The following is a 24402-nucleotide window of genomic DNA, read 5'->3' on the forward strand; positions in this document are numbered from 1 at the left end:
CCCGCCAGCCCACATCGTCAGTCGCTGGCCAACCATCGCTAGCCTTTAGCGGCCATCATTGACAATCGTCGGAATGACGCACGACCAGATAGCCATAGATCTGGCCAGAGACGGTGAGGGCTAGCGGGTGGCCAGATCGATGGCTGGAGATGGTCGTAGATCTGGCCGTTAACGCCCAAATTTTTGGTGCACAATGTTGGAATATATATGGCCATTAATGACCAAATTCATGGCGCACAACGACCACAAATTTGGCTGTTTTCGGCCAAATCCATGGTCATCTGGCCAAAAATAACCATATCGGTGCATGGTCGACTAGATCTGGTCAGTCGTGCTCTGTATAGGCGGCTGCCAACGACGACCGATGGTGGTGGTCGGTGATTGACAGTGGCTTCGGGTTGGTGTGAGTGATTTTGTTATAAATTAAATTTTTATATGGTTAAGGTGTAGCAAAAATTCAAATGTAGAGGGTTAAAATAAATGATTCAAAAAATAATATTATATTAATATTTAAAAAGGAGAGTGATTTAGTAATCTATATAATATACCCAATAGTGGATCCAGAAATTTCTGTTAAGGTCGACTAAAATAAAAACTAATTACACATTAATATTTTTGTTAGGGTAGGTTGAAATCTAGAAATTGTCCTTATTAGTATTTAAAAAAAAAAAAACAAAATTGAGGTGGGCAACTAGTCTAGTTCACCTCGGAACATACTCACTAATTTATCTTTTCAACTAAATATATCAATATAACATATCCACACATTTATTCTAACTTAATCAAATATATTTTTTTAAATATTTTTAATAATTTTTAAAATAATTTATCTTTTTATTAATATAATATTTTCAATAATACAATGGCTTCGTTTGGCTGGATTTTGGGAATACTACTTTTAGTATTCCCAAAAAAGTTAAACAGTAAAATTCCTAAAAACTCACAATATTATTCAACATTTTTTAAACCCCCTAAATTTGTTAATTCAATTAAATACCCCTAAATATTTTTAATGTTTTTGTTACGGCGACTCCGGCCACCCTCCGGCGGTGGTGGCCGGCTGTCCGTATTTGAGGGTGGATTGGGGGTGTTTTTGTTAACTTTTAATGTTTTATTATAAGGGGTGTTTTGTAAAAAAATAAACATAGGGAGTATTTTATAATTTATAAATCTTACATCGTAATACCCGGCTAATTCAACTTTTTTTTAACTTTTTTCAAAAAAATTTTCCCAAAAATACAAAATTGTGTACCAAACGGAGCCATTCTTATGATATAACCATTTTTGGTTAGGAAAAACCCCGCAACTTATTAAAAGCTTGACACTCTTTCGCGCTGCCACCCCACTTGGACGTCTAAAAAGAAAAAACAGTAGCACACGTTAACAAATGACACCTATTCGGCGCACGTTAGTGTTCGGTGATGCATCATCCAACAGCGTCTGTCTACTACGGGCGTCCTGGTTCTCGCTCTACCCATCTTATTCTAGGCACCCCACATTGTCTTCTGTCTCGACATTTTCAAATATTTTCTCCTAGGGTTTGGGTTTTTTCGTTCTTTTTCTTAACAAAATCAATTTTTCTATGCTCTTGGAAAACCAGCCTGGAGTTAGGGCTTTTGTATTCACAGTCTCTTCATGGACCAGAGGAGACAGCAATCGAAGGACTCGTTACCCTACCCGAATCTCTTCAATCTTGAGGTTTGTCACATAAAAGTTCTTCTTAAATGGGTTTTCCTTTTTTTTTTTTTCTTTTAATTACACTTTCGTTTGTTTCTCATTAGGTAGTATGGATTTGTTAATTTTAGGGTTTTGGAACAATTTTTGTGTTTTTTTAGTCGGGTTGCGTGAATTGGGCATGTTGAATTTTGCTTAGTTGTTTTCATTTGTTTTGATTAAAATGGAGTTTGATTCTGGATTTTTATTTTTATTTTTGTGTTTTTGGGTTTTTTTGTAGTCTTTGATGAACTTCAAACTTCCTCAACAAGATGATGATTTTGATTATTATGGGAATAGTAGTCAGGATGAGAGCAGAGGTAGCCAAGGTACACTTTGTTTTAAACTTTTTTTTTTTCCACATAAAATTACGAGAGCGGTTTGAGTTTTGTGCTTGTGAATTCACTTTTGTTGCACAAAATTACTCTCTGTTTTTGTAAGTTGATAAATATACGTGCATTACTGATTTTAATGGTGATAGAGAAGTCGTGGTATACAGCTGTGAACTTATGCATGTGTACATTGTGCCTGTGTATTTTTGTTGGTTACTAAATAGGTGGAGCAAGGTTGAATCACAGTAATGGGACAATGTCTGACTTAATGAAGATAAAGAAGCGGTCTCACAATAGTGACGAGGAGGAAGATAACGAATATTATGGAACACACATAACAGAGGAAAGGTATCGATCAATGCTTGGAGAACACATCCAGAAGTACAAGAGGAGGTTCAAGGAATCCCCTGTTACTCCGGTTCTCCCTAGAATGAGGATTCCTAGTCCGAAGACTAATTTAGGTGGTGGTTTAAAATCTAGGAAATTGGGGAGTGAACAGCGAGGAGGATTATATGAAATGGAAACAACATCCGATTGGCTCAATGATGCTAGTCCTCAAAGGCCTGTGAACTATCATGATGCAGAATTCACCCCCAAGTATGTAGCTGATATGTCATGTGTGCTGAATCATTTAGCTGTAGTTTGAGTTGGGAATACATAAAATTAGATTTAGAAAATATGGTGTGTTGTTATACGATATAATTGATTACTAACTTAGTATTTTTTTTTTTTTTTTTTGGGGGGGTAGTGTATTCTTATTTATTTATTTATGTTTATGCTTTGCAGAGTAATGTACGAACCTGCTTATTTGGATATCGGGGAGGGTATCACTTACAGGATCCCTCCTACATATGATAAGCTGGCAGCATCTTTAAACTTACCTAGCTTTTCAGATATTCAAGTGGAGGAGTTTTATTTGAAGGGTACCTTAGATTTGGGGTCCTTAGTGGCAATGATGGCCAGTGATAAAAGATTTGGACCTAGAAGTGGAGGTGGGATGGGAGAGGCCCGGCCTCAATATGAATCTCTTCAGGCAAAATTGAAGGGCTTGGCAGCCTCAGACTCCCAGAAGTTCAGTCTCACGGTGTCTGATATTGATAATTCTTCAATCCCAGAGGGGGCAGCTGGAAGTATACAACGGTCTATTCTGTCAGAAGGTGGTGTGTTGCAGGTTTACTATGTGAAGGTTCTGGAGAAAGGAGATACATATGAGGTCTTTTTTCTATTTAGATCACAGTCATTTGATGTTAATAGCTCTTCTTTTTGTTTTCATAGGTGTCTGGTGATGGCTTTTTTCTCTACTTAAATCTCACTTTAGTTTTTATTGCAGATTATTGAACGTGCTCTCCCTAAAAAGCCAAAGGTAAAGAAAGACCCTTCTGTGATTGAGAGGGAAGAAATGGAAAAGATTGGAAAAGTTTGGGTTAACATTGTTAGAAGAGACATACCAAAGCATCATAGGGTTTTTACTACTTTCCACCGGAAGCAATTAATTGATGCCAAGAGGTTCTCTGAGAACTGTCAAAGAGAGGCATGTATAATGATATGTAGTAGTTATAGTGGTACTTGTATTTTTTCATGTCAACTTGTTGATGAGTTCTTTTGATCTTTCTCGTAATATATCCTGATGCTTTAGATCAATTGATTTTAATAATAGGTTAAAATGAAAGTGAGTAGATCTCTCAAGTTGATGAGGAGTGCTGCAATTCGCACAAGGAAATTGGCTAGAGACATGCTAATGTTTTGGAAGCGGGTTGATAAGGAGATGGTATCTTTCTGTTTTCTTTGTGAAGTTTACTTGCTATTTGTTCTACTTGATGCATGTATCATAGTTATCTTATTTTCATTCGTGTGTCCATCACCAAGGTTCAATTTTTTAAAGTAAACATGTCTTACAATGTTCATTTTAAGCCTAATTGGTAATCTAGAACCTGCATTGCCAATATCTGAAAGTTTATTTCTATGACATTGTTCATGATGGTTTGTTATTGAGGGAAGCATGGTTTATTTGCTTATTGGTTTCTAAGCTGGAACTGAGTTCGAAAGCTAATGAGTAAAAGAATTATGTTAAAAATACAATACTTGTTAATTATGTTGAGACAGTAAAAAGAGCAGTCTACAAAACTTTTAGTTTCTTATATAAAAGAAAAAAAAGTTGGGCACTTCATGCTGTACATTTGCATAAGGTTCTGTGATACTTAGTCCCTTTCCTTTTAGGCGGAAGTGAGAAAAAGGGAGGAAAGAGAAGCTGCAGAAGCTTTGAGGCGTGAGCAGGAACTTCGAGAAGCAAAGCGACAGCAGCAAAGGCTTAATTTTCTCATTCAGCAAACAGAACTTTACAGTCACTTCATGCAAAACAAGTCGAATTCACAGCCCTCTGAAGCTCTGCCTGCAGGAGATGAAAAACCAAATGACCAAGAAGTGCTTTTGTGCTCAACAGATGTTGAGGTTGTTGAAGAAGAGGATCCTGAAGAGGCAGAACTGAAAAAGGAGGCTATGTTAGCTGCTCAAACTGCCGTCTCTAAGCAGAAAATGTTAACCAGTACTTTTGATACCGAATGTTCAAAGTTACGTGAAGCTGCTGAGACTGATGCTTCTTTATTAGATGCAGTTGCAGGATCTAGCAACATAGATCTACATAACCCGTAAGTTTTTATTTTGTTTGCCTTTTTCTTTTATTTAAAGCTGAGATGCTTTGGGCAATTATTATTTTTTTTCTTATTTTTTTCCTAAGTAAGCTTAATGAAATTCTTTACTTCTATATCCAGCTCCACCATGCCTGTAACATCAACAGTTCAAACACCGGAGTTGTTTAAAGGTTCCCTTAAAGAATACCAGTTAAAAGGCCTTCAGTGGCTGGTTAATTGTTATGAGCAGGTTGTAACCCTGAACGAATGCTTATTCAGGAGCTTATTTTTACATATTTGCTAACATAAAATGTCCCTGGTTGGCCATCAGGGTTTAAATGGCATTCTTGCTGATGAGATGGGACTGGGAAAGACTATCCAAGCTATGGCATTTTTGGCTCATTTGGCTGAGGTAATAATTCTAATTGTTTTTCCACATCTGTAGATTTGTCTTTACATTGATTCATTTCGCTGTTTTACGCAGGAGAAAAACATATGGGGTCCTTTTTTGGTTGTTGCTCCTGCTTCTGTCTTGAATAACTGGGCAGATGAAATTAGTCGTTTTTGCCCTGACTTGAAAACTCTTCCATATTGGGGTGGACTTCAAGAGCGAACAGTTCTTAGAAAGAACATCAATCCAAAGCGTCTTTATAGAAGGTATCTTACATCCATATAATTTTCTTTACTCCATAGTAAAACAATGATAGTAATTGCGGTAGACATCTATTATACAGCTCCATATACATGTCAAGTGTATTAAATCTAAGTAATGCTCCTTAAACATGTACTGGCATTTTTTTTTTGGATGTAGACAGTTCTGAAAGAAAGTCAACTTTGAACTAGTGAAAAATAAAATCTTTTCATGTGAGTGTATTAAAAGAAAATTGAATATTAATGCCATAAAAAATCAACCTTAATGTTTTAGATGCCCAGATTATTGACCAATTTCATCCAACTTTAGCTTCAGACTGCTGCTGACTTTTGAGTTTGTGCCTCCAGTAATTGTCTTGATGCTTCTTCGAGTTAGCATGTTAGAAAGATAATTTTTTTCTTTTATTTTTCACTTTGTAAGTATATAAAATAAGCATTTATTTAACATTGAAATTTTCTTTCTCTTTCTCCAGAGAAGCTGGATTTCATATTCTCATTACCAGCTACCAACTACTTGTGGCGGATGAGAAGTATTTTCGTCGTGTGAAGTGGCAATATATGGTATTGGATGAAGCCCAGGCCATCAAAAGTTCTAACAGGTTTTAATCTTTTTCTTCAAACTTAAAACAAGGGTCTTGAGTTTACGAACTAAATGTATAGTATCTTTTGAAGATTTTTGTTGTTGAGCTTTTTTGCAGTATCATACTTTTATCATGTAGCTATTATCTGCCTCAGGTTTTTTGTTTTGCATATATTTAATATATGTAAACCCCTTAATTCTCATTTGTAACCAGCTGAATGTTTGACCTGACAGTATAAGGTGGAAGACTCTACTCAGTTTTAATTGTCGGAATCGTTTGCTTCTGACTGGCACACCTATCCAGAATAACATGGCAGAATTGTGGGCCCTTCTGCATTTCATCATGCCAACCTTGTTTGATAGCCATGAACAGTTTAATGAGTGGTTTTCTAAAGGGTTTGTATATCTCACGTTCATTTTCTGTTTACTTTGAACAAATTTGATGGGAAAACTGAAAGCTTTTGATAATTATTTTCCATCTTATACCATCAGAATCGAGAGTCATGCAGAGCATGGGGGTACCTTGAATGAGCATCAGCTTAACAGATTGGTGAGTGCTTTTCTTGATAATTTTATTTCATGCATGATTAATTAATTTTCATTTCTGTGTAGTTTGTTTTTGTCTCATATGATGCGTTATGATAAAGAAATGTTTTGTTGCAGAGTGTATAATTACATGATTGGCAGTTATCAAAATTTTTATTACTATTTCCAGTTCCATGTATCGTAGAGATGTGACATAAGACATCTCTCAGGTTTGGGAGACTCAATTAAAAGATGACTCACACCATGTGTGTCAAGGGCTTGTATGTTATATTCATAATCATTAGTGCTGTAGTATATTATACATATAATGCTAGATGTAGGACAAGATCAATGACAATTTTTAACCAATTGAAACTTAATTTTTGAATTTCAGATAAATATTTATGGTTGATATTACATCTAATGTGTACAATTGGTGCACCCTTCAAATAAACATGTTTAAGGTAATTTAGGCCATTTAAATTGCATTCACCTGATGTGTATATGTATACACACACTTATCATTTGGTCAGGGTTGCACTTCATCAAATTTCTCTTGTATCATCTTTAACCTTTATCTATAATGGTTGTTTCCCTCATTTGTTCTTTTTGGTGAAGCTATTTGCATCGTGAAATTAGATCATTTATTATTGTCAAGTTTATCCCATATGTATATACAACTGTGGTCAACGTTGTGAGGTTCACATGAATTTATCTTGTACCATCTCCAACCGTCACTTATGATGGTTGTGTTCCCTTGCTGGTTTATTTGGTGAACCTATCTTTACCATAGAAATTATAGCATCTATTTCAATCTAACAGTATTCTTTCTAGCCAGTGAAGATATACAATACCTTGCCCCGGTTTTGGGAACTGAAGATAGTTCCATTAACTTGTGGGATTGGTGTCTCTGAACCTATCTTTGTTCTTTTATTTTGACAGCATGCAATTTTAAAACCCTTTATGCTGCGAAGAGTTAAGAAAGATGTCATTACTGAGCTGACTACAAAAACTGAGGTTACAGTAAACTGCAAGTTGAGTTCTAGGCAACAAGCTTTTTATCAGGCTATTAAGAACAAGATTTCTCTCGCTGGGCTGTTTGACGGCAGCCGTGGTCATCTTAACGAAAAGAAAATTATGAATTTGATGAATATTGTCATTCAATTGAGAAAGGTAGGCTATTCTTTTGGGGTTCCTTCATTTATGCCTATTCTTCACATATGTGACTAACATAATCAGCAGTGCTGACTTTCAGAAATTTGAATTTTGTTTGAATTGATTCCGTAATTATTTGAACCATTGAGTGTTGTGTTTGTGAGTGCAGGTTTGTAATCATCCGGAGTTGTTTGAAAGGAATGAAGGAAGCTCGTATCTTTATTTTGGAGAAATTCCAAATTCCCTTCTACCTCCTCCATTTGGGGAGTTGGAGGATATACACTATTCTGGGAGTCAGAATCCTATAGAGTATAAGGTACTTTGTCAGTTCCATTTTATCTGTATTGCCCTAGGCTGAAAATGCTGTTTTTGTCTCAGGCTAAAGTCTCTCTTTTGTGTGTCTACGCATAAGAATGCATGTTTGTACACATTTTTTTTTTTGGGGGGGGGGGGGGGCTCCCGCAGGATGGGGCGCGTTGTTTAAAGAAAAAATTGAGGTGCTAGCAGGATAACTTTTTTGTGTGGCGGGAGAGGAAGAGATAATGATGGTTAAAAACAATTTTTGAATTTTGTGTTTTATCCCTAGTTCCATTATTTGGGGGAACTCCTGGTGTTATTTATTGCTAAGACTTCATCCTCTCTGTCTCCAGATACCAAAGTTAGTCCACCAAGAGATTCTTCAAAGTTCTGAAGCTTTTTGCTCATCTGTTGGGCGAGGAATCTTCAGCGAATTGTTTCAGAAACGTTTTAATATATTCACAGCAGAAAATGTTTATAGATCTGTACATTCTCATGAGAGTAGCTCAGATGCATTGCCTGTCAAAAGTGGGACTTTTGGTTTTACCCATTTGATGGATTTGTCCCCAGCAGAAGTTTCGTTTATAGCAAATAGTTCTTTCCTGGAGAAACTATTATTTTCTATTTTGAGATGGGACCGCCAATTTTTGGATGGAATCATAGACTTACTCATGGAAAGCATGGATAATAAGCTGAACAACGATCTTGTGGATAGTGGGAAAGTAAGAGCCGTTACACGCTTGTTGTTGATTCCGTCAAGATCGGATACCAATTTACTTAGAAGGAAATTTGCTATGGGTGCTGGATATGCTCCATTTGAGGATTTAGTTGTCTCTCAGCAGGAAAGACTTCTATCAAACATTAAACTTCTTCATGCAACTTATTCATTTATCCCACGTGCTAGAGCTCCCCCGGTATGTTTAAATATTGTCTATTTCCATTCTTTTTCCTGGGGCAGTATCTAAATTAACGGTCATTTTTTCCTTGATAGATAAATGTCCAATGCTCGAATAGGAATTTTGCTTACAGGATAACTGAAGAAAGAAATCAACCCTGGATCAAGAGGTTGTTGGTTGGGTTTGCACGCACATCTGAGTTTAATGGACCCAGAAAGCCAGATAGTCCACATCATTTGATTCAAGAAATTGATTCTGAGCTATCTGTTACACAGCCTGCTCTTGAATTACCGTACAAGATATTTGGATCTTGTCCACCTATGCAAAGCTTTGATCCTGCAAAGTTGCTCACAGTATGAATATTTCTTCCTTTTGTTCTCTCTTTATGATCTAATAATCTTGTAATGTGTCCTTGAGATTGGAATTTTTTCAATTTTTTTCCAATATAGGACTCTGGGAAGCTTCAAACTCTTGATGTATTGTTGAAACGTTTGCGAGCAGAAAACCACCGCATTCTCTTGTTTGCACAAATGACAAAAATGCTCAATATTCTTGAGGTATTTATTACTTTTAATGCTATGATATTTATTAGTGTCTTGGGCGGGTTTTGCAAGTTTATGTTACTATGTATATTTTTTGGTGAATTATGTTATTAGCTTTGTAATGTGCGGTTTAAAAAGCCTCCATGATCCTGCATTTGCAGCTGTAACTGAGACCTCATAATTTTCCCTTAATTAGGTTTTAGCTTGTTCATAGTGGTAGCTCAAGCTCTTAACATCTTCTGATATGCTTGGTACAGTTGTCTAGTTGACTGAGTACAACCTGATGGATTAAAAATAAGTTTTTCAATAAATAAAGCAAAAGCTTTTGATGTAGGACAAGTAGGTAGAAAATGAGAGAAATAGAGAGAAAGGGGGGAAGAAAGGAGAGAAAACAAGAAGAACAAAAAGGGGAGAAAATAAGAGGAATTGGGGGGAACTTTTGTGAACTCCAAAAAAAATGGTTTTGCTTATTTCAATCCACTTTATGTACAAAACACACACACACACACACACACACACGCACACACAATTTCCAATGCATTGATATATTAAATTTTTTGTTTTCTAGTTGTCTTAGAGCACACATTAAGACAACCCATATATATAATGGCCAAGTCAAACCCTAAGAAACCTATTATACATCAGCTTTACCTATTACCAGACATTTAATTTATACTTCATTTGCCACTCTTTCAAAAGAGAATCCTTATGCTTGGACTTTTTCCATGGAAAGTTTGTTCTGGTGTTGACTCATTCATATTTTCAGGATTATATGAACTATAGGAAATATAGGTATCTTAGACTTGATGGATCCTCCACTATTATGGATCGACGAGATATGGTCAGAGACTTCCAGCACAGGTAGGGATTTCATTACATGCGATAATTTTGTTGAGAAGCTTCTTCTACTATGCTACTTCAATAAGTTATTTTGTCTTTCTGGTTGCAGGAGTGATATCTTTGTTTTCTTGCTAAGTACCAGAGCTGGTGGACTGGGTATTAACCTGACTGCTGCTGACACTGTCATATTTTATGAAAGTGATTGGAATCCAACTTTGGATTTACAGGCTATGGACAGAGCTCACCGGTTGGGTCAGACAAAGGATGTTAGTTCCTGCCTGATTCTTTTCTCTTTCTATTGATGAATCTAGTGGCATGAGAATAGTCTGATGAATGGCCTAGGATAGCCATTAATTTTTCTGCGTTTGTGGAGAATCCTTGCATATAAGGCTTTTCCCTTCTTCTGTTTGGGCTTGGAGGATACACAGAATTTAGCTCTTTTGTTATGTGAAATCTAATACATTTTTGCTGCCTGCTTTGCTTTCATTCCTGAATCTTTTCTCTTCCTTTTGACTAAGGCTATGGTATGTGAATGTTCTGGTAAATGGCCAAGGATAGCCACTAAATTTTTTGCTTATGTGTAGAATCTTTGCTTATAAGGCTTTTCCCTTCTTATGTTTGCACTTGGGGCATATAATTTAGCTCTTTAGTTATTAAATCTGCAATACAGTACTGTTATTAGCTTTGCTTTCATTCTTTTTCATTTGCTATGTCAGAGGAATACAATTTATATCTCATGTGTAATCCTTAAGGGCAGGATTGGTATTTTAAATCTCATGTTTTGAACAGTAGCCGTGAGTTTCTTTACTTGAAATTTGTATGTATTTTCCTTGTAGGTTACTGTCTACCGCCTTATTTGTAAAGAGACTGTTGAAGAGAAGATTCTGCAAAGAGCAAGCCAGAAGAATACTGTGCAACAACTTGTCATGACAGGTGGTCATGTCCAGGGAGATATCATGGCTCCCGAGGATGTTGTGTCTTTACTTCTGGATGATGCCCAGTTGGAGCAGAAATTAAAAGAAATTCCAGTACAGGTGAAGTTTTCATTTTTTGATATTTTTCATTTCTCATCTGTCCGTTCATCTCTTGTATAATAATCCATCCCTCTTTCTTCAAGAAAGAGAACAAGGATAAATGTGAAAATAGAAAGAAAAATCAAATTGTTGTTAGAATTTATTAACTTATATTTAAGTCATATCCTTTCAGACGAAGGATAGACAAAAGAAAAAACAGCCCACAAGAGGTATACTGTTGGATGCTGAAGGTGATGCATCTTGGGAAGATATAACAAATACTGGAGCTCAGGGTGCGGCACAGGAGCCTTCTTTAGATCCAGAGAAAGCAACATCCAGTAACAAAAAGGTATGGAGGTTTTGACATTTCATGCTTGTATCTTGATAGGATTGTTTTTGGTAGTCTTTACTGTATGTTACTTTTTAAGGGTTACCCAAACCTGCCTTAGAAAATTCGAGTTTGAACTTGGGCTCCTACTGAAGCCAAATGTCTTTGGGAAGCAAGAAACTTCTTGTTTATTGCCAGATTGGTGGCCCTAAAGAATTGAATCTTAGACCTTTTGTGAGAAAATCACTAGCATGATCGCTCGGCTAACTGCTCAAGGTTGCTGACAACCTACAGATATCATGTTCAGCTTAATCAGGAACACAGCAAGAGCAATCTAGACACATCACTATTAAATACAATGATTTTGACGGATATGTTTAAATCGGAAGAATTCTCTAGTATCCTGAGTAAAATATAATTCCTATTGGATCTGGGTCTAGTTGCTGGTGGTTGTGTTTGCAGATAAGTTGTGATAACATCAACGGTTACCTGCAATGATGTTTCTTAGTTCTCTATGTTGGGTTGGCTACTTTTTGATATTACTGAAAGTTTTCATTTTATTTATTTGGGGAGCAGTAGTGTCCGGATTATGTTTTTAGTCTAATTTTTCAGGGGTGGTTGTGTGGTGATTACACCAATTAAATGAAATTCAGAATATTTTCAATTAAAAACCAGGACTATAAATTTTATGACTTCTTAATGATCTCCTATTACAATAAAACCTGAATTGTAAAACGGAACTTGGTTCAAAAGCTATTAAGAATAAATGTTAATTGCTGTGAGAAAATTGTGTTACTGTTAAGTTGTCTTTTTGTATTTCTTTTAAAACGAAAGATGTCTTTGTTCAGAGGAAAGCTGCATCTAACAAGCAAACTCCAAAGTCAAGGAACGCTCAAAAGATGAACGAAGCTAACTCTAACTCTACATTGGTTAACTATGAGTTGGATGATCCTTTTCAAAATACAGATCCACAATCGCAGAGGTCAAAGAGGGTAAAGAGACCTAAGAAGAGTGTGAATGAAAGTCTCGAACCAGCTTTCACTGCCACACCCTCCATAGTTCCAGAGCAGACCCAGTATCAACCTATGCATGAGTTTGGTTCTGGTGGTTGACGAGGAGTAGCTGAATCAAATATTTTAAAGTATGATAACACAATAACCTGTTATACCATAGTGGATAAAGAAGCTTCAATCCAATTGATCAAAAGCTATCAGTTAGCTGGCCGAAAAGTAATTTTTTTTTTTTTGAAGCTGCTGTGTTGTAGCAAAGACTTGTGGAGCAGAATGAAGGGAGTAAATGAGCAGTGTATAGTAATGTGTAAATATAAATAACATATTGTTTTTGGATTTGCTCGATATGGCATTAGAATGTATAGATAGGTTTACTCCTACATTTGGCTGTACTTTTAAATATAAATTTTAGATGTTGTAATGTACAACCCATTGCCATTACCAAATAATAAGATGGTGTGGGCTGGGTGGTAACTTTTCTTAGAAAATATGTGTATTTGATGAGATAAATTTATAGCATTCTATGAAATCTAAACATTTGGTAGGGTCCTTTGGAAGATTTGCCTGTGACCTTTTATTATTTTGAATTATTTGAGCCACCGTAAATTAGTGTTGTCATGGCATGGCATGTTACAAGTTAATGGTGGTCTTCTATTCTATAATGTGTTTAACAGGAACTATGGTTACATCAACAAAGAACCTGAGCCTGAACCTGAACCATACATTATGATAGGAATATTAAAAAACAAAGTATTAGTGTTTATGACTGGTTAAGTAAACTGCAATATTTGATAACAAAACACTGTATTAAGTATTAATCAGCATTGATCAGTGTTTCACCGTCGTTTTGATTTCTATCGAGCAATACAATACTAGCCCATTCAAGTTTTGAATTTATTAGTTAAATAATTTTCAATAACCAGTTTTTTGTTAAGAGGAAAATAATTAGATACAACATAATCCATATAGAAATAATTTATTATAACATTATATAATGTAATGAAATAATAATTTCACGCGTGCCAAACACATTAGTATTTAGTTTCTCTTGGTACCAAGTCAGAGGAATCTGGTTCTTAACATGAAAACATAATAATATTATCTCAAAGACCACTCTGTTTATTGGAGCAAAAAGCAGTTACAGTTACAGATTGAGAGCTTGAGCGTGATGGCGGATGTGATCATCAATGAATGTGGAAATGAAAAAGTATGAGTGATCATAACCAGGCTGTAATCGCAATAAAAGCGGAACATTAGCACTCCTGCATGCCTCCTCGAACTTGTGTGGCAGTAGCTGCTCCTGCACAAATTTGTCATCCTCTCCCTGCACAGCACAACCCCATTAATAGATTAGAAGACCACAAGACACAAGTTATACGAAAGCCAGGAGGAAACACAGGCGAGAAGATACCGTATCTGAAGAGCATTGCAAAACTAAGGATAATCAAGATTTGAGGCTATCAATACAAGTTTCAAACAGACAACCTTTCATATCATGCCTTGTGAACTTTAAAATGGAAGACATTGCAGTCTTACCTGATCAATCAAAATGGTAGCAGACACATTTTTGTACTTTGAAATAAGGGAAGTGGCATCATATTCCTGCATTTTCGAATTTTCATTGACACCACAAGTAATGCAAAAAGTACAATTTTCAAATCACTCAGAACCTTACCTCCCACTCAGCTTTGTTGCTACCTAGATAATTTGTGAATGCCTTCTGGCCCCAGGGACAGTTTATAGGATTGGCAATTGGTGCAAAGGCAGACACTGACTGAAAAACATCAATAAACAGAAACAAGTAAATTGAGAGCCAAAGTAACATATAAGTTTTATCTCTGAATGATAAACTATTAATTACAGTCCATCCAAATGAAAACTAAAGTGGAAAATTAGAATAATCTACTTTTTCATCCAGCATTGTGATTCCAAAAATAAACGAATCAAGAATTGCAGAGCTACTGTATGGTGATAAAACTTCAAGGTCATACGAAGAAAATATCAGGTTCAACAACCTTATACTTGTCAAGGTTTTTCAGATAGATCGTTAGAGCACCATGCCCACCCATAGAGTGACCAGATATAGACGCCTTGGATGTATCAAGCTGTGAAAAATTTTCACTCAGGAGTTTGGGCAACTCCTTGACAACATAGTCATACATACACCAGTTTTTCCACTTCTCCTGTGTAGCATTAAGATAAAATCCAGCACCTATTTGAAGAAAAAAAAAAAAAAAAAAAAAAAGAGAGAGAGAAGAAGCTCAGTTCAATTCCCAGTTGATCTCCTAGCTAATAGTTTGGCCATGTAAACAAGAATTAACATGCATGATTGATTAAATGGAAGAGTAAACAGGAATTAGTGTATAAGGTAAGTTCATTGTAAAATTTTGGTGGAAGAAATCATGGTGCTTCACGTGTTCCTCTCATGCGTGCGCACAAGCAGGAACCAACACCATGCTCCTTCAAACCTTTTGTATTCTTTCTTTCTTTTATTCTCTAAGAGTTTGTAGCTGAAAAGAATATAATAAGTCCAACTTATAACAGCATGCAATTGAAGCAGGGTAAAGAAAGGTTAATTTCATATTAGGGTTGTAGATATTGCAAATCAAAATGATGAACCACGCTACATTTCTTAGTACTGCAAGTTGAGATACAGTATTCGCATATAAATCAAACCATTCTGTTCAAATTGATACAGTTAAGACCATAAAACCCTAGGTATGCATTAATATAAAGTCAAAAAGAATAAGGTTTAACAGCCCCATAATGCATACCTACACCAAAATCCCAGCTATCTGCCTCTCCTTCCACATTTAGGCCTCCTGCAAAACAATCAATAATCATATTAAGTCAATACCAATGAGAAATGACACAAACAATCATAAGAAGAAGAGAAATTAAGCTGAGTTAGCTACATTAAATAATGATGTTCATGCTGATGTTATATAAGTGTGGAAGTCAGCATCCTAACAAAGATGTTATAATCTTTTATTTTACTATATTTTATTTATTATTATTATATTCTTTTTTGGGGATAACCAGAGGATCAAAATTTTGAGGTATCTTGGTCAAGTGGTATATACTGATAACAAAGAAATTTAGAGGCTTTACATGGTTTTCTTGTCGTTCAAAGGATACTCAGCTGGAGAACAGAATGAGGGAGTTTAAAGCCTATATAAAGTATGGTTAAGTTACATTAAAACCAAACAAAAACCATAAAGCTCCATTCTTGCTCAAAAAAGACAATAGTTTAAAAGTGGAAAAAGTTATGAAATATGCTGTGGACGTTATAATATTTGAATATAGTCATACTTTTTAATGGGCAGAATACGTGGACAGCATTTGGGTATTCTCACTTTGATCTTTAAATAGATCACAACCAAGCTAAATCTGACCCACATCACAAATTGGCATGAAGCAAAACTAAGAATTGAAATGCAACCAAACTAGGAATCTCCAAATGGATAATCAAAGTGAGTAGCAGTGGAATTGCTCTTAAAAAGTACAAGAATTAAGGAGTGAGGACTGACTTGGAGATGTATCAGGGGCAACTAGAGTAACACCATCAGCCGAAGCAGCACGCTGAGCTCCTGACTTAATAATAAAGTTCTCATCCGTGCAGGTAAGCCCTGAGAGCCAGTAAAGTACCTAATAAATAATGAAAGCAATAGGATTAGACTATAATTATCATAAAAACCAACACACCAGAATGTGCGTCCATGCATAAAATCAAGAATATTATCATTTTCTAATCTACTAAAAATATAAACAAATCCAAATAAATTAACACATTTTATCATCCTTCTCTCTGAACCTGTAACAAGAGCGTTCTCACTTAACCATATACACCTCATATATATATATATATATAGACCAAATTTCCAAAATAGACAAAAAACACGGTAACTCTTAAGAATACAGAAACTGTACAACTAAAAATGGTGAATCTATCACAATCCATACGAAAAATTCCCCAAAAGAGAATTTATTTGATAACCACAAATAGATCATAGCATTGATCATCAATAATTGACACTTCAGAGATATCAAGTTCATAAATTTCTGAAATAAAAAAAAAAAAAAAAACAAAAAAAAAAAAAAAACACAGGAAGATTAAGCCCAAACTATTCATTGAAATACTTCATCCGAATATGAATTAAGGGATATAAAAATATTATACATTTTCACAAAAACAATAAAACCCATGTGAGAACAGTAAAACCCTAGTCGATTTTAAAGGAAACAAGAGCCAAGATCAAACATTTCATATTGCAGATTCAAGATTTATGTAAAAAATAAAATGGGTAAGTGTGCATGCATGAGATTAACAGAAAAGTAGAAAAAAATTACGGGGAATTTGTGGGAAGGAGAAGCAGAAGGGGGGAAAAAGATGTGGAAAGTCATGGAACAGCCGAGTGTTGGGCTGAAATGTTTAAATCTTTTGTTGAAGCCACCGAACATCTTAGAGCTGCTGATCTCTGTAGGCTTTGTCTCCATCTTCTTCTTCTTTCTGAGTGTGAGTTGAAGCGAACCTAAATGGCCTTTTGGTATTTGCAGTGAGTGGAAAGAAGTAGGAGTGTCACATCATTTTATGTGATTAACTTTAAGACCATACGTGTTGTTTGATAATTCTTGCAATTTACTTGCGCAATCTGTATGGTGTAATCCTTATTTTATAATGATTTTATTTTTAATTGAAGATTTAAAATATGTCAATTATGATAAAAATATTGATTTGAAACTAAGTTTTTGTTTTATGATAAGGAAAAGACAATATATAAAATTTTTATTTTTTATTTGTAAAGAAGGCATCCCATTCTAATGGTTACTGAGGATTTGATTTTGTTTTCCTTTCTTATTTATTTAGGGGTTCATATTAGGAATTAAATTGTTTTCCCGAAATTTTATTAGGAATCATTTAAGTTTTCCTATTTTATAATTATTTGTTCTCATAGAATTAGGATTGGCCTAATATAAATAGGTTTGTTATGTGTTTTAAGTTATTCATAGCAATCATGAATATACAAGATTAAAAATTGGAAATCATTTTTTTTAGACAATGAAAGTAGTTGTAGCATGATTCAGAAGAATGCCTTGAAACAAATTAAAAAAACTTGAGTTGTATACTAGCATATGATACTAACTTGGTTATGAATTCAAAATTTCAAGCCTTTTTTTTTTTTTTTTTTTTTTTAAGCACAAAAAATAATATTTTAGAAAGGTGGTAAAAGTTTCACTGGTGTTGATGTGTGCCACCTTAAAGGCTCTTTTGGAGGAGTGCAACTGTTAGTATTTGATGTCAATAAAAGGATTTCACCATTGGTAATGGCAATCTGTAAGGTGGAGTACTCTACAAAATGAACATGTATCTACGATTTTGGGGCAACACATTGGTAGAGTGGATGGGAGAGCGATAGTGAGAGAGATATATAGAGCCATATGCAACAAAAAGATTATGTCAATGCATATCTATAAAATTAAGAAAGTTATCGTGGGAGGCAACAAACTATCAAGACTTCACCACCGTTTTGGAGTCAATTACCTCGCTATATATACATTGGACTAAACATGCATTTGATGAAATGTGCTACTATAATTTACTTTAGTTGATCATAGATCATGTTTGAAATGAAGGAGAAACTTCCATAACAAAATTGAAAAGGTCAAATTACAAAGGAGATATGTGCAAGTCTTTTGGTAAAGCGTGCATTGTGAACTTAGATACAAAATATTGGTGTTGTAATATCCAGTAAAATTGTCATTTTAATGCCCATATTTGTGAAAGATAGGAGTTTGAAAATTATTTCTCTCTTGGTTTTTAAGAAAATTGACTTTTACACTTATTGATCCCTCAAATGGCCCAATAGGCTCTTTGGATGCTTTAATACCACCATATCGTAAGCAAGAATACTTACTCTTGTTGTTTCATTTTAGGCCATTGATCTGTGGAGCCTGCATATCTTTGTGAAAGTTGTCACCCATATTATCTTTGTGCAATAATATATTCAAAATTATTGTTAATTAAATATTTGTATTTTGGCATAAAAATATTTTACCTTTAATCAATAATATTAAACACATCACTCTTGGATACATTGTATATCATATGATGCCGGGCTTTATAATGGAATCTAAAAATAATAAGGGCTACTCTTGTTAGATATACAAGTAATGTTGACCTACCTTACCTTTTCAATTCAATAAAGATGTGAAGGGTCCAAAATAATTTCTATATATCCTTCTGTCAGCTCTACCTCTTCATTTATTTGCACCACCAAGACTTGAAGTTCACACTCGTTGCTGTTTGCTTATTTATCACCAATTAATTTAACACCTCTTAATTTTATTATACCTCAATATATAGTACTATCTTATTTATAACTCCATAGTTCTTGTCTTTAATCAAACATGATATGACATACAATATTAATATTGATAAAATTAAAGTATGATATATGAAAAATAACACTAATAATTAACATAAAATATACCCTTCACATTACTAATCTCATACCCATATTAATAATCTTTATTCACAAATAATAAGAGTTTAATATCCTAAGAAAATTCCATCAAATAACATCAAAGAATCGATGAGCAATTAAAATAAAATAAAAGACATGCATATTATATATAATTGGTAATTCTTTAATTATGACTTTTTGATATTAATATAATTACCATTATATTTAAATATGATTGGATATAATTAATTAAACTAAAAGGATATCTTATAACTCAAATAGATAATCTTCATAAAATTATGGCAAAACATTTTAATCCGAGAAATTTCGATAATATAATAAAAATACTACTATAAAGTCTTTTAGAACATTTCCAATGGTTCTCTTTGTTTTAAAAAATATTTTTCATATAAATAAAGATCATTTTATTAATTTCTTAACATAAAGAACAAATTTTTTATACAAATCCAATGAACTCTTTAAATTTAATGAAAATAGTTTATTTTCAAGAAAGAGACTTAATGGAAGAGATAATTAATAAATAAATTGCATAGAAACTTGTAATTTTAATGTTCTGAAAACTGAACCGGGCCTTGACCCGATTAAGGGTCTGGTTCATGGTTTTACTGGTTCGATCGGTTAGACCGACGACGTAAGCTTTCCAATTTTTTTTTAAATTCTGCAAATTAGTCCTTTAAATTTTATATATTATAAAATACCCTAAAAAAAAATTTAATATATTTCAAAAAATTCCCAAAAAATTAATTAGTCCCTAAAGTTTTGAAATATTAAAAAAATACCTCTAGAAAATTACAAATTAACCCCTATATGTTTGAAATATAGAAAATGCCTCCTTGGAACCTCAACCGGATCAAAGAGACTGTCGGTTCCTAGTCCGACCGGCTTGTTCGGTCCGATTTTTGGAACATTAGTAAAACATTAATTAAAATTAGGATAGAGAGTGAAATTTAACTCGTTAGATGTGGAGAACCAAACTCATTCTTTTAAGTTATATTTAAAGAATAAAAATTTTGTTGGAGTTTTGTTTTTATAAATAGACTCTTTAAAATTATATAAAGAGTTGTTTAGAGATATTATTATATAAATTGATATGTAAATTAATTTAATAAATACACATTAAATGATAGGACAAAGTAGAAGTAGTGTGATATAATAATAGAAGAGTGATAATGTTGGGTGGAAGATAAGAGAGTCGTCCAAATATTAATGACCGTTGAGAGAGTTGGCACCTCTTTATTACTCAACCGTATCATTTAATGCCGTAACTCACTACCGCTATCGGCATTCGGCACTAATATAATTTATTTACAACCTAGAGAAATGCTATAAAAATTCTCAATTTCACACGCACTATGTCTATTACATTATTTTTAAATTTAGACAATTTAAGCAAAAAAATATTGGATTAAATTGATACTTGATCACTGTAAACATAAAAATAAACGGAAACTTTTGTCTTGGTTTGCTGACCTCACCAGTTTTTTTCTCCCTTGCAATTTATATTACATGCACCTTTTATGCACTTCACATATTATCTCTGTGTTTGGTCTCATGCATTTCCCTCCAAGTAATGCAATTGAAATTCAAGTTGAAGCCTATGTATATATATCTATATATATATATATACTAAGTGGGTGTCGAGTCTCCACTGTTAAAGAAAATGAAATTATTTATAAACCGCTTATTTTGATGACACCAAAAAGCTTTGTGGTTACCGACACGACAAGATTTGTATTTGACTAATCTTTTCTTTGTGAAATTATTTATCCAAGCTTTTATTTATGAAGTTTTGTTTTTTTAATCTTTTCTTTTGAAGTTTACAGGTGGGTAGATGAACAAACTCCAGACGGAGAAAACAATGCCTATATTTGAATATTAACATTTCTCTTTTTGTCATGTGCTTTGAAACTATAAGAAAATAGAGAGATTCATTCATTTTTGCCATCTTTTAATTTTGTAAGGTTCCCAAGTTTCTTGATTGGTTGGTGTGAGAAGCTGGGCGGTTAGTTCTGTTTTTGGTGAAACAATCTACCAATAAGATTTTTTTTCTTTGGATTTGGGAAGTGGGATTTTGTTGGGTTCAAGTAAAGAATTAAGCAGTGTCAGACTTGTATAAAATCTCAATTGGTTTGTTTTCAGAATTTGTTATAGTTGAGAAAGATTTAGCATCAACTTGAACGACTTGTTGAAATAATTGGAAAGTTTTCAGTAGTAGTACACTTATAATTGAAGGTTTTGAGTTTCCATTGTTATTGTTGAATAGTTGAATTCTTGGTTGTAAGAAGATGGTTGGAAGTATTGAGGTGATGAATCAAAATTTGTACTCAAATGGGACTATTCAGAATGGTAATTGTATGGAAGAGAAGCTTGATGAGTTACGGCGCTTTCTTGGCAAGGCTGATGGTGATCCATTGAGGATTGTTAGTGTTGGAGCTGGTGCTTGGGGTAGTGTTTTTGCTGCTTTGTTGCAAGATAGCTATGGTCAGTTCCGGGAGAAGGTCCAGATCAGGATTTGGAGAAGGCCTGGAAGAGCTGTCGATAGAGCCACCGCAGAACATCTCTTTGAAGTGATAAATTCGAGGGAGGATGTATTAAGGAGGTTGATACGGCGCTGTGCCTATTTGAAGTATGTTGAGGCAAGACTAGGCGATCGCACTCTTTATGCAGATGAGATTTTGAAAGATGGCTTTTGCTTGAACATGATTGACACCCCGCTGTGTCCTTTGAAGGTTGTCACTAATTTGCAGGAAGCTGTTTGGGATGCTGATATTGTAGTGAATGGGTTGCCTTCAACTGAAACACGCGAGGTGTTTGAAGAGATAAGTCATTATTGGAAGGAGAGAATTACCGTGCCGATTATTATCTCTTTGGCAAAGGGTATTGAAGCTGCACTTGAACCTGTTCCTCACATTATAACTCCTACACAGATGATTAACAGAGCAAGTAAGAGTTCTCCTCTCATATTTATCCCAATGCAATCTAGAGAACATTTATTGTGTCAATACAAGTTTATTTGGTAAGTTGAATATTATGTTGTTCAAGATGTAATGATTTTAATCTTCAATTGATAACAAGATATCATAGAAAGAGTTCTTTCAATGTTACGGTAAGCATAACTCCTTTCCCTTCCCCGATCATTCATGATATTTTTCCGCTATTTGTAATAGGGAACTTATATGTTGTTCATTTATTTGCCTCGCCCTTGCAGCTGGTGTACCCACAGAAAACATACTTTATCTTGGTGGACCAAACATTGCCTCTGAGATTTATAACAAAGAATATGCTAATGCTCGAATATGTGGAGTTGAAAAGTGGAGGAAGCCTCTTGCAAAATTTCTGAGGCAACCCCATTTTGTTGTATGGGACAATAGTGACCTTGTCACTCATGAAGTCATGGGCGGTTTGAAGAACGTCTATGCCATTGGAGCTGGTGAGTGTCATTTCTTTTAGGCGAATAAAAGTAAAGTATGGCTTCAAAACCAACAGTAGCTCTGTTATAATGGTTATATTTCTTTATGATATTCTTGTTTCTTGTTCTAGTTTCTATATTCTGTTCTCATGGAAATGATTGAAAAATCGGTTTGCTGAACTTTGCATTTCAAGAAGGCGGTGTAGCACCCATAGGACAGAAAGTAGAGTCGGATCTGAATTTCTTTGCATTTCCTATTAGAAAGATTCATTCAGAGAACACAACGAAAAATTCAGGCTAGGATGCAATACTAATAAAAAAGCCGTGCCTTATGGCCTGTGCTTCAAAACTCAATCATACTGGGATCTAAGGATATTATTTTTTCTGCATTTAATTTTGCCAGCTAGAAATCAAGATGATCTAAACAACCCTATTTAGAAATTTAGTAACCATCATATCATGCATCAAACACTAGGTATCTGTGACAACATTATCAGATGCACGGTTCATTTGAAGAAACAAGTTTTGGTGGTCATTAAGTTCCTAATGTTTTCCAAAATAGCTTTTTGATATTAGTTAGGAGGCAATCAGTCACATCATGGATCTGTGAAAACAAAAGACTCAACTGTAATTGTAGACAGCGAAAGAATAGCATTAACCTTGATTCTACACTATAGAAATAACATTGTGAGATAAAGGTCCTGAAAATCTAAAGTTTGAAGTAAAATGTGATAAAACAGGAATAAGATAGTATAATGAACTCTTTCAAGTATTTAATACTAATAATACTTGCTTTATCTTTTGGAGCAACAAATCCATTTTCTGTTAAATTTTTTCAGGAATGGTTGCTGCTCTTACCAAAGAGAGTGCTACCAGCAAATCAGTATACTTTGCACATTGTACATCCGAGATGATATTTATTACACATTTATTGGCGGAAGAGCCTGAGAAGCTTGCAGGGCCTTTGCTGGCTGACACATATGTAACCTTGTTAAAAGGTCGTAATGCGTGGTATGGGCAAATGTTAGCCAAGGGCGAACTAAGCCGGGATATGGGTGACAGCATCAGTGGCAAAGGAATGATTCAGGTACTAATTTTGATTTATCTGGTGAAGTGCATATGCAATCAGTTAATCCTAACAAATGGCCATTTAACAAAAACATGATCTTCTGACTAATTGTTTCATTTTCTAAATAACTATGCAATCAATGCCGTAGCATTGGAATTTTGTCTTCATTTGTATTATTACTAAATGAAATCACAGAAAAGGAAGAGCTGACAAAGTCAGATGAGGCAAATTTTATGATGTTTGTTATGCTTATATGCAATCATCATTATAAACTTGGACCGTTATCGCAGTTCTATGTAGTTTTTCTTTTCCCATTTAAGTTTGCTAAGTAATATAATGCTAAAACTGCATTTTCTTTTATGACTTTTCCAGGGTGTCTCTGCAGTGAGAGCATTCTATGAACTTCTTAGTCAATCAAGCCTAAGTGTCTTACATCCAGAAGAAAATAAGCCTGTTGCTCCGGTTGAGCTTTGCCCCATCTTAAAGACGCTCTACAAAGTACTTATAATAAGGTACATAATTTCTTAATTCCCATGATTGAATGCAAATGCCTCGATTGCGTATATATTTTAGTTTTACTATTCCAAAGAACTTTGCTTCCCAGTCCTTTATCGAATTAGTAGAAATAACTCTAGTTTGTTTGTGATTTATCTGGGATTCAGGGAGCAGTCATCACAAGCTATTCTGAAAGCACTGAGGGATGAAACCTTAAATGATCCGCGAGAACGCATTGAGATTGCGCAGAGCCATGCTTTCTACAGGCCTTCACTTCTTGGCCAGCCATGAGTATTTATATGGCATGGCAGAAGTGGTGTTGGGAAAACATATAATTATATAGAAGCAACTGTTCAAACATTGAACACAAACATACTGGTTTTGTAATGAACTCTGTATTTGTCTTGATATATTGAAAGCTAGTAATTGATTTTG

General features: G+C 34.5%; 3 protein-coding genes across 4 annotated transcripts; 2 read left to right on the forward strand and 1 right to left on the reverse strand.

Annotated features, from left to right (window-relative positions):
• The first annotated feature begins 1362 nt into the window (after positions 1-1362).
• On the forward strand, positions 1363-12941 carry LOC116139427 (chromatin-remodeling ATPase INO80). Of its 2 annotated transcripts, XM_031425105.1 has the most exons (23): positions 1363-1698; positions 1955-2042; positions 2270-2642; positions 2832-3258; positions 3376-3576; positions 3703-3813; positions 4263-4690; positions 4814-4922; positions 5004-5084; positions 5157-5329; positions 5797-5922; positions 6138-6299; positions 6396-6453; positions 7371-7601; positions 7753-7899; positions 8234-8794; positions 8872-9129; positions 9226-9333; positions 10085-10179; positions 10268-10424; positions 10995-11192; positions 11365-11520; positions 12348-12941. In XM_031425105.1, the coding sequence occupies exons 1-23, from the start codon at positions 1636-1638 to the stop codon at positions 12609-12611; spliced, it is 4575 nt and encodes a 1524-aa protein (XP_031280965.1). In that variant the 5' UTR covers positions 1363-1635; the 3' UTR covers positions 12612-12941. The 2 variants fall into 2 exon arrangements, with proteins under 2 accessions (XP_031280965.1, XP_031280967.1); XM_031425107.1 differs by lacking the exon at positions 1955-2042 and having other exon boundaries at positions 1364-1698.
• Positions 12942-13527: 586 nt separating this feature from the next.
• On the reverse strand, positions 13528-17070 carry LOC116139492 (S-formylglutathione hydrolase). Its single transcript, XM_031425154.1, has 7 exons — positions 16860-17070; positions 16040-16157; positions 15284-15331; positions 14525-14721; positions 14185-14283; positions 14046-14111; positions 13528-13833 (listed from the first exon to the last, which is right to left on the reverse strand). The coding sequence occupies exons 1-7, from the start codon at positions 17004-17006 to the stop codon at positions 13654-13656; spliced, it is 855 nt and encodes a 284-aa protein (XP_031281014.1). The 5' UTR covers positions 17007-17070; the 3' UTR covers positions 13528-13653.
• A 3933-nt stretch (positions 17071-21003) lies between these two features.
• On the forward strand, positions 21004-24397 carry LOC116139405 (glycerol-3-phosphate dehydrogenase [NAD(+)] GPDHC1, cytosolic). Its single transcript, XM_031425086.1, has 5 exons — positions 21004-21937; positions 22203-22424; positions 23243-23490; positions 23845-23984; positions 24135-24397. Exons 1-5 carry the CDS (start codon positions 21280-21282, stop codon positions 24256-24258), a joined length of 1392 nt encoding a protein of 463 aa, XP_031280946.1. The 5' UTR covers positions 21004-21279; the 3' UTR covers positions 24259-24397.
• The last annotated feature ends 5 nt before the right edge of the window (positions 24398-24402 follow it).

Source organism: Pistacia vera, unplaced genomic scaffold (assembly GCF_008641045.1).
Source record: "Pistacia vera cultivar Batoury unplaced genomic scaffold, PisVer_v2 Contig110, whole genome shotgun sequence".
NCBI lineage: Eukaryota > Viridiplantae > Streptophyta > Magnoliopsida > Sapindales > Anacardiaceae > Pistacia > Pistacia vera.